Source organism: Oratosquilla oratoria, chromosome 3 (assembly GCF_046742065.1).
Source record: "Oratosquilla oratoria isolate Oo_2021 chromosome 3, ASM4674206v1, whole genome shotgun sequence".
Taxonomy (NCBI): Eukaryota; Metazoa; Arthropoda; class Malacostraca; order Stomatopoda; family Squillidae; genus Oratosquilla; species Oratosquilla oratoria.
This window is the reverse complement of record NC_134779.1, coordinates 56264509-56274508: the sequence shown is the minus strand read 5'-3', so window position 1 is coordinate 56274508 and position 10000 is coordinate 56264509. Positions and strand designations below refer to the sequence as shown.

Below are 10000 nucleotides of genomic sequence, written 5' to 3'. Positions count from 1 at the left end.
AAGTGAGAGTGTAGTACCATATATACTCATGTATAGGTCACACTTTTTTTAACTATTTCACCAAAATCAGGGGTGTGACCTATCCACTCAACATTAATGAGGGACAGCACTACTCTGTCACCGAAATCGCAACAGTTGGTGATTTCAATGTGACAATGACACGGAATTTCAGTGGTGTTCTCACAATATACATTGGAAAGCTCTTCAAGCCTTTTGTATGCATAAGATATCTATATCAAAGGTTCCTACCGACTCGCTGTTTTAAACTGAACTATTGCTGCTAGAAAATCATAAATAAATTACAATAAAATCATAAAATATTCTCTTTTCCAACTCTCGTATGTTTTATAAGCAAGGTGACTTTGACCATTTGTTTACCGTACATTACCATACATCACCTGTTTTACTTGTGGCTGCGATTCTATGATATGTGCGCAAATTATGTTTTCATAGCGTAACATAATTTAAATCAGCTTATGATTTTCATAATAAAAAATTATTATTTTTATAAACTTCCATTAGGCCTACTGTACTGTTAGATCTACAGTAGATTGCACAGAGTTTTAGGCCTAATAACTGCAAACCCTAATCATAAGTACGAGTAAGAGAAAGAGCTATGAAGTAGATTGTAGGCTGAAAGTGGTGGATTATGCAGAAGAACATGGAAACATCTGCAAAAAAGGAGTTTGGGGTTTCAGAAAAGGTAGTGAGAGGATGTAGAAAGCAGAAAGATCAGCTTAAAGAAATGCAGAAATCCAAGAGAACAGCAAGGTTTTCAGTATCTCCATACCAAAGTCAAGTTGACTATAATGTTTTTTATGCAAGTGCATTTGTTAATGATTATAGTTTTAGAAATGCAACTATTGTTTATGTAAGTTTGAATTATGCACACGTGTGATAGTCGGACAATCTACATTTGTTCTGATATTAAATTTTTGTGAATAAAGTTTTGAAATAAAGGTAAATATCTGATAATTTTTATGTTTGAATGGGTCTTGTAAATCGCTAGATTATAGTGTGACATATCCACGGGTCAACCCCAAAGAACCACTTTGACAACCACAAACCATAGTGTTGCAGCATACTCCAGTCTAGGCCTTATTGGTATGACTAATATTTTTTTAACCATTTCTTCATCTAAATAGGTTAAAGCCACTTTTAATGATCTTAACATGTAGGATTCTCTGACAATTTTGTTTATTTGTTTATCAGTGGACAAGTCATTTGAGATAATTACTCCCAGATCTTTTTCAGATCCCACTTTCTTCACTTCCTTTGTCCCATCTGCAAAGAAGCTCATGTAACATTCCACATCTTCATCAATGTCATTCACATAAATAGCAAACATTATTGGGGCCAATATTGATCCCTGTGGAACTCCACTAATCACCTCCCAACCTGAACACTTTTCTCTGAGCACTGCTCTCGTTTTTCTACAATGCACGAAATATTCCATCTAGGAAAGCACAGTCAGCCCATCCATCCCTTTCTTGTATTATATCTATTAGTCTTGAGTAGAAAGAGATTAAATTTGTAGCACGTGATCTTCCCTGTCTGGATCCAAATTGTCTCAAGTTTATTATATTGTTTTCTTCCAGGTGTTTTACCCATCTGTTCTTGATAATCTTTTCATAAATTTTGGCTATAGCACTTGTAAGGGAGACTGGTCTATAATTAGTTGGTTCTTTGTTTCTTCCATTATATATTGGTACAATATTGGCATTTTCCCAGTCTTTTGGTATTTTTCTTTCTTTGAGTGAGCAACTTATTATGTTGTATATTTTGTCCATTAGTTCTTCTTTGCATCCTTTCAGTATTCAATTTGCAATTGCGTTAGGGCCATGCAATTTCCTAACATCAAATTTCGTTAATTGATCCATTATTTCTTTTTGTGTTATTGTTATTCCCCTTGTTGGGGGGGAGATTACACTTCACTTCCATTGTCCCAATGCTGTACTTTTTCTCTAGTGAAAACAGACTTAAAGTGATTATTCATGACTTCAGCCATTTCTAGAAGTGTGTATTCCATATTTCTGTGTAGTTTCACCATTTCCTGTTAATTTTTAGGTTCACCATTCACATATCTAAAGAATAGTTTGGGTTGATCTTTACATGTGTGTTATCCTCGGCAATTTGCATTTATTATTCCGAATTATGTGTTCTTGTCATTATTTGCACTTCATGTACATTGATTCATTGCCAAATAAAGTCTATCTATCTATCTATCTACCTTTTCCTATGATGTCTTTTTTGTAGTTTCCTTTTTCCTTTTTGCACACTTTTACACATTCATTTCTATGGTTGTTATATATTTGCCATTTTCCAGTTTTTTTTATATTTTCTCCATCTTTTCCAAGCTTTATTGCTTCTATTTTTTGCCTCACTGCATCATCTGTTGAACCAGCATTTAATGTATGTAGTTATATATGTTGATGCATGAAATAAAAAAAAAATATATGTATATTACCGTATTTCTCATACATACATGTTTTCACTTTCAGATTACCCCACCACTGAATCAGGGAATGGAGAGAGAGAGAGAGTGTATGTTTGTATAGACCTCACCCATATGTGCCCATACGAATGATAAGAGAGGCGAGCTGGCAGGGAAAAATGTGATAGGCCTGTGTGAACACAAACACATATGCTCTGTAGAATTTATAGTTTATTTATGCAATCTTGTCATAAACTAAAAAGTTGTTCTCAATAAAAGTTGATTTTTACTACATGAATGAATAAAGGAGATTTATCTATATATATGTATTTATATATACCAAGGACATTTTACCCCTTACATAGGAGGTACATACATATGCCAACAGCTTTTTTTCCCCTTACAAGGGAGGTAGCCAAAGTCAAAGGCATAAATCCACTCCCACCCATTTCATCCCCACATACTCCACTCCCATTCACCACCCCTCTCTCCCTCTTCTTGGCTCCTCCTGGATGATGGGTCATCCCTGCATCTCACCCACTCCCCTGGGTCAGAAGCAATGTAGCAAGACACAGCACATCCACAGCAAGGCTACTTTATTTAATCATTGACTCCTCTCTGTCCCCACATGCAGAAAAAGAGATGGGGAGGAATTCCTATGGGCTGCATCAAAATATCATTTACACATACTCCCTCTGTAGATTTGTTTGTAGTCTACATTGGATTTGGAGGCATTGAGACAAACAAAATTGTGGTTTGTTTTCTGTAATCTCTGTGTCTACAGTGATAGCGGAAAGTTTGGGTGCAAAATTACAGGCACCCAAACTTTTTGCTAAACTCAAAACACACAAATAGTACCCATTTCCAATCAGACTTTTCACTATTTTTCAATGCTGGTGTCTGTACTGTTATTCAAATGAGACAATACCCACCACTTGACCACTCTGTTTAGTTGCTCCTGAGACTACATGGTGTCAGTTTGTAAACATTTCTCATGTGGACTAGTCAATTTTTTTGCGGTAGTCTGTTTTTGTGCCTCAATATCTCTGTAATGGGAAGTGGTCAAGAGCTGGGAAGGGATACAATTGTTGCTATTATAACCCTCTATAAGGAGGGTTATAAGTGTAAAGATATAGCCACTTGTGTGGAAATTGGAGTCTGGCAAGTGCAAAAGTGGGCCAAGAAATTTGAAGATGGAAGTAACACCATTCCTACCCCGAAACCTTGCTCTGGTCATCCAAGGAAGATATCATATTGTACTTCTAAGGTTATTAGGAGGCAGTGGGATAAAGATCCAACACTCACAACTCGAAAACTGAAGGAAAATCCTTGTACTGCTACAGGACATGTATGTAAGATATATTTCTAATCATTTATTCTCTGTCTCGAAATTTCTTCGTCCACTTTTGCACTTTCTGCACTCCAATTTCCACATGAATGGCTATATCTTTACATATATAACCCTCGTTATAGAATGTTAGAATAGCAACAATTGTGTCTCTTTCCAGCTCTTTACCCCTTTCCATTACAGAGATATTGAGGCACAAACACAGAGACCACTGCAAAATAATTAACTAGTCCACATAAGAGATGTTTACAAATTGATACCATGTGGTCACGGGAGCGACTAAACAGAATTGCCAAGTGGTTTGTATTGTCTTGTCTAAATAACAGTATAGATGCTACCATTGAAAAATAGCTTCTTGTAGTCCTCCTTTTCTTTCTTATTTAAGCAATTCACTCTAAGCACCTCCCTACTTTCTGTCCTTTTCCTTTCTCCATCTATCCTTCACTTTCAACTTACTTCCCCCCAAAAAATTATCTGGTATTCCCCCATTCTCTCCCCTTAGAACATGTACATCCTTGACTCTTCCTACTATTCTCCTGGTTACCACTATATAGTCCATTAACATTCTACCACCCTTCCATCCACCATCCTCTCCCATGTGTACTTATACTTGACCTTCTTCCTAAACACTGTATTTGCTATCATCAACTCTCTAGACACATCTCCACCATCAACTCTCTACAACGATTTTTTCCTAGAACTCTGCACTTTGCAACTATTCCATATATTGGTTAATTTCCTACCCTAGCATTAAGGTCTCCCAGTACCATTACATTGACATTTGTCCCTAAACCCTCTATGCGCTCATTTAAATCTATCCAAAAGCCTCCCTTTCCTCTACACTCCTCGCTACCAATCCTATATGCACTTACAAAAACCCACATCTCCCCAGTTTCACCTTCATCTACATTAACTCTGAAGAAACCTCCTTCCACTCCATTCACATACTAATATAGCCATCCCTGCTCTCCCTCATCCTCTCTTCACTCCTTAGATCCTCCCAACTGCACTCCCAAACTCAAACTTGCCCCTCCCTTTCAACTTTGTTTCACTCACTGCCAACATATCCATCTTTGTTTCTTTCATGCTCGGCTGAATGACTGTGAGTGAGGTCCGACACAATAGAAGGTCCTGCAGGAGTTTTCTGGAGTGGTTGTGATCTGACATCCTGTAGCTAAAATGTGTGCATGAGTGTGTGTGTATGCTGGTCATCTAAGGGAATTAATATTTCCTTCAATCATCTTGCAACAGATGCTCTGCTCAGCTACCACTCATTGACCACAGTGAGGTTAATGCTCAAGGAAGATAAGAAGTAATACAAGAATTTTGGTCATACAGATAAATAGTGTTTGAGCAATGGTGTTAACGGGAAATACTAATGATTGAAATAAAATTTACTTAATTCGAAGAACATGTGGAAGTAGATATTATTTCCGTTCACCTAGGCAAAATGTAATCTTCTGAAACTGCGGCTCAACTGCAAAGGTTGTAATATGGGAGATGAATAGGAGGAAGCAGTGGAGAGGATTGGTGATGGTCCTCTATTGTAGGGGTAGTATGAATTGATTAAGGAACAGTATGTTAAGGCTACAGGGAACTTTGTATATGATCTTTGTGCAATATGGTCTCTGAAAGACCGTGCAACCTGAGTGATTTGACTTTGTTATTTGACATGTGTCCAATGATATGATAGGGTTTAGAGAATTTAGGTGAGAGCTTTAAGGTGGGGTTGTGATTGAGGGTGTAAACAATGTCTCTAAGTTCAAAAGTACAAGCTCTGTCTGATTTGTTATGCAGATGGACCATTCTGTCCTTAGATGAAAAGTTTTATGGATTCTTTTGAAACTATTATTGAAATCTGGTACTTTGACCTTGACATAATCATTGAAATTGTAAATGGGGGGTAATTCTGAAACAAGAAGGTCATATGGGAGTCTTTTGTTCAAGCCAAAGAGGACAAACTGAGAGGATTCCAATATTGACCTGTTAATGGAATTCTTAATACAAGCTTGAATCATTTGTAGACCTGTTCAAAAAAGAACTTTTTCATATTTTCTTGTATTACTGTATTTTTCCCATGCTTTTTGACCGGGGAAAAAAAAAATCACATTTTTATTTAGGATGTATGGAAGCATTGCACATGGAGGCTGAATTTTTTTTCCTATCCGTCTTACCAAAAGGGCCCGTTTTGAGGCATTTCTAAGTATATTTGGTATATTTTTTATCTGTCCAAGATAGAACAACAAGTTAGGGACCAAATGAATGAGCAGGATCTACTCTACATATATCAACCATTAGAAATGAACAATTTTCTCTTTGACTTATAATAGATACAAAATTGTTGAAAATCTTGACTTTTTTTTTATTAACATGGAGACATGTTTTTTTGCATGAAGATAGAGCAACAAAATAGTCATTAAATTATAACATTTTTGATACTCTTGAATGTGTACAATCTGATTAACATTGCACAAAAAATGGCATGTTATTTATAATATTTAAAAAAAACAACAACAAAATATCATGCATTTGACATATACAAAGTGGAAAGTGTAATTTTGCAACAAGTCAAACCATCAACTGAAACTACCAAAATAATCATAATTATATGTATCAAAATGATGTTACACAGTCTTTTGTTAAGTGTTTGATTCTTGAAGCCTTTGAAGCACTGTTGTATTCCACAGCATGGAGGAGATATTCCCTCTGCTTGGGATCTGTGGTAATGACATTTGCAAAGTCACTCATCATCTTAACTTTACTGAAGGAGCTGAAACAAGAACCATGGCTAGTCTTTTGAAGTGATAATGACCAGTAGGGGTACTAAAGGCTGTCAGAGGCCGAGACTCTGGAGCAAGGGAAATCTGGAAATATCCTGACATAAGGTCCAAGGTCATGAACAATATGTTTTCACTGGAGTATAAGAGGTCCTGTAATACAGGGATGGGGTGTCTATCTGGTATCATGAGCTTATTTAATTCCCTGAAGTCTACTACTGGGCAAAAGGAACCATTATGTTTTTGGACAACAAAGAGAGGGAAATTCCATTCACTCATTGATGGTCCAATGCTGTCTTGTACAATCATGTCTTGGATAAGGTTATCTACAATCATGCATTTATTGGGTGGCATTCAATATGCAGGAATGTAGCATGTTTTGGAGTTTGCGCGAAGGGGTATGTGATGCTGAATGAGATTAGTAACTCCAAGGGGTTCACCTGGAGTGGCAATAGTATGTCTGAACTTGTTGCAAAGTGCAAGCAAGTCTGCTTGTGCATCAGGGAAGTCTATGGGGTTGAAATGTGATGCATCAATGGGTTCCTGTGCTGTGGGCACGTCGGAAATTGTGGTACAAACTTGAGAAGTAGGGAATTGGTCATCCATGACTTTGATGCGTGAGGGATGTGTTAGTGTCATTGGCAATTAAAATGCAAGTGTGACCTTTGACATTGAGTTGATGGCTGAAAGGAAGGAAATACCATTAACAAGAGAAGTTTCTGGCATACATAGTACATCGGTGTTTGTGGCTTGAAAGACTCGTATGTACATCTATGTATACTCATGAGGGAATAGTATCTTTGGGCTGATAAGCACTGCGTGTGTTTGAATGTAGATAACACTTCTGAGACTGGGGTGGATTTGGTGTTGAATTCTTCTAAGAGGAACAAGAAAGTTCCCTTGGGTGATGAAAAACCAATGGTATCTAATGGGTGTTTAGTTCTGAGTGTTGGTGATTTGGATATGGGAAGAGATAGTATGCTACATTTGGTATGCATGTCCACAGCTGTCAATAAAGTAGAAGAGAGTCCTGGGGAGAAGTTGGAGTGGCTGAGCACTGGGAACTCGGTTGTATGATGGTAGTGGAACAATTTGTACAATCATATGGTGTATTGTGTAATGAAGCGGATTGAATTTGAAGGGAGTACAAGCAACTGACACGGGGTCATGGTCTACCTGTGCCTACTCGGCCATGTGAACGTGGTTTAGTTTATGAGGAATTGCTGATGGGAATGCAGGGAGGAAATGGTTTGCATAAATGATACCATTATATACAGGGTAAATGACTATGTTATATTGCGTCATCAATGTTAAACCTATGAGGATATCAGCAGGAAGGCGAACGTCAGCTACATAGGTGGTAACTGGAAAGAATGGGCACTCGTCTTTCAAGCTAATGTCTAGGGAGAATTTACTGACTATTGGAAATGGTACACCATCCACATTGCAAAGATTGACGTCGGGGAGTTCCAAAATAGTGACACGTTTAGTTGCAGTGTTGAATTTATGGAAACTATGTTGACTGGGTAACCCTTGTCGAGAAAGACTGTCACTTTGCAGTGGCGGATCCAGAAAATAATTTTAGGGGGACTGAACTATGTATGAGTGAGTGGGAAGCGAGCGAAGCGACCCGAATCAGTTGGGGGATTTGAAATGTGAAAAAATTTAGAAGCATTTTGAAGCTATTTGCAAAGGTATATTGAGGAAATGGTCAATAAATTAGATTGCAACGATAAAAAACTTTATACACACGCACATGCATGGCTCTTCCTGAAAAGTAGAATACAAGCATGGCAAAAAATAAAACTGCCACTTCAAGTTTTCCATCCCTCTTTCCCAGCGTTGCGCTACAGCATCGTACGAGATCACCTCGACCAATCAGCATTCATTGCCATCGTGACGCCATTGTACGATGCTCTATCTAACTGAAACCGACGAAAGCCAATTGCGTTCCAACACCACCATGACGCTGTGATATGAATACTTACAGGTCCGGTTCGGCCTTCGGACAGTGTCAATTAAATCCGAAATACGTTGTATATTAAAAGGAGGGTCGGTTAAAAAGAAAATCGAGCAAATAGTTCTCTGACAATGGTATGTTAAAGGCTTTTTTTTTTTTTTTTTTTGTGTGTGTTTCAGCCCCTTCAGGCTCCATCTCCCCTGGATCCGCCAGTGTCCCTTTGGTGTTGCTAGACATAGCATTGAATGTTAAGAAATGGGAATGTATGTCTGGGATATCCAGAGTATTTACAGGTAAGGCTGATGAAGGAATTTCCGGGTATGGAGTATCTATCCTTGATGTGCACTGAATCTTGGTGTTCTGTAATCATAAAGGAGATGTGTTACGTAAATGTCATGCGGGAGAGTGATCTGGGGATTTTGGTCTGTGTTGCCTCCGTGCTAATAGCATATGGCAATGATTATTCATGTGGAAACATGTACCGTGATAATAGCATATTCCATTATCTTATTTAGTGTTATCCTTGTGTCTTCTAACATATTTTCGTGTTCTCTTCCCACGAGGCCCTTTTAGGAGGCACATAATTTACCACAAATTTCCTTCTCTTCTTATCCCTGTCCTCTATTTCCACCATAATCATCTCTACTCTGTTTTTCCATATGTAACATTCCTCACATTTATATCCTTAGTCATGAACATAACTTCACCCCCATGTTTTATTTCTCTGTTTCTAATCCAGTAATTATATGCGTCATGGCCTACACTATTGGGTGGTAATGGACATTTCAATTCTGTCTCTACAATTCCCATTATGCCCGGTTATTTTTTTCTTCAGGTAATCATTCAGTTCATTCAAGCCTGTTATTAATCCATCTATATTTATGAAAGACACTTTTAATTTTCTGTTACCTCCATCCTATTTTCTGTTTCCCTTCCGTTTTTCTCTTCTATGAACCATTTCCTCTCATAACCACTACTCTCCAATAGAATTTCTCTTTGACTGTTCTGTTCTCGTTTTCCCCCTCAGCTTCTATTCTTTTTGTTTTCTCTTTCTCTCTTTTCTCTTTATTCATCTCTCTTTTTATCCATACCTGTTTATACTGACAACTTTTTGCTAGTTTCTATGTTTTTATAAGATATTCTCTGCTGTCGTTTGTGACCTGAATTTAACCTTAATTGGTCTGGTCTTATCTATATTGTATTTCCCTAGTCTATATATTTCTTCAATTTCTTTTCCTATTTCTTGTTCATCTTGAACTACTTTTAATACCTTGTTTACTTCTTCTCCTCCTTTATTTTTGTAGTCCTATTTGGATTATGCTTCTCTTCCATTCCTAATATAGTTATACATTTCTTTTCATCTGCCAAGTCTTTTACTATATTTCTCAACACTTTAATAGCTGTGTCCTTAGTTTGTTCTTTCATCTGCTGTTTCACTATATCTCTAAATTCAATTTTGTTATTCTCTTGGACTTTTTTTC

The 10000-nt window shown here is 37.4% G+C and overlaps 2 protein-coding genes across 5 annotated transcripts in view; one reads left to right on the top strand and one right to left on the bottom strand.

Moving 5' to 3' along the window:
• LOC143022898 (uncharacterized) overlaps positions 1–3388 on the top strand; it is a 28723-nt gene extending 25335 nt beyond the window's left edge. For 2 of the 4 annotated variants that reach the window (XM_076181304.1, XM_076181299.1), the window contains exon 12: positions 2502–3388. In XM_076181304.1, coding sequence (XP_076037419.1) covers positions 2502–2517 — 16 coding nt within the window. In that variant the 3' untranslated portion in view covers positions 2518–3388. The remainder of the gene's footprint in view (positions 1–2501) is intronic. The other 2 variants (XM_076181314.1, XM_076181308.1) reach the window with 1 other exon arrangement.
• The window catches only part of Datp (purine phosphoribosyltransferase family protein Apf), a 169697-nt gene that overhangs the window by 32616 nt on the left and 127081 nt on the right, over positions 1–10000 (bottom strand). The gene's annotated exons all lie outside the window — the stretch shown is intronic.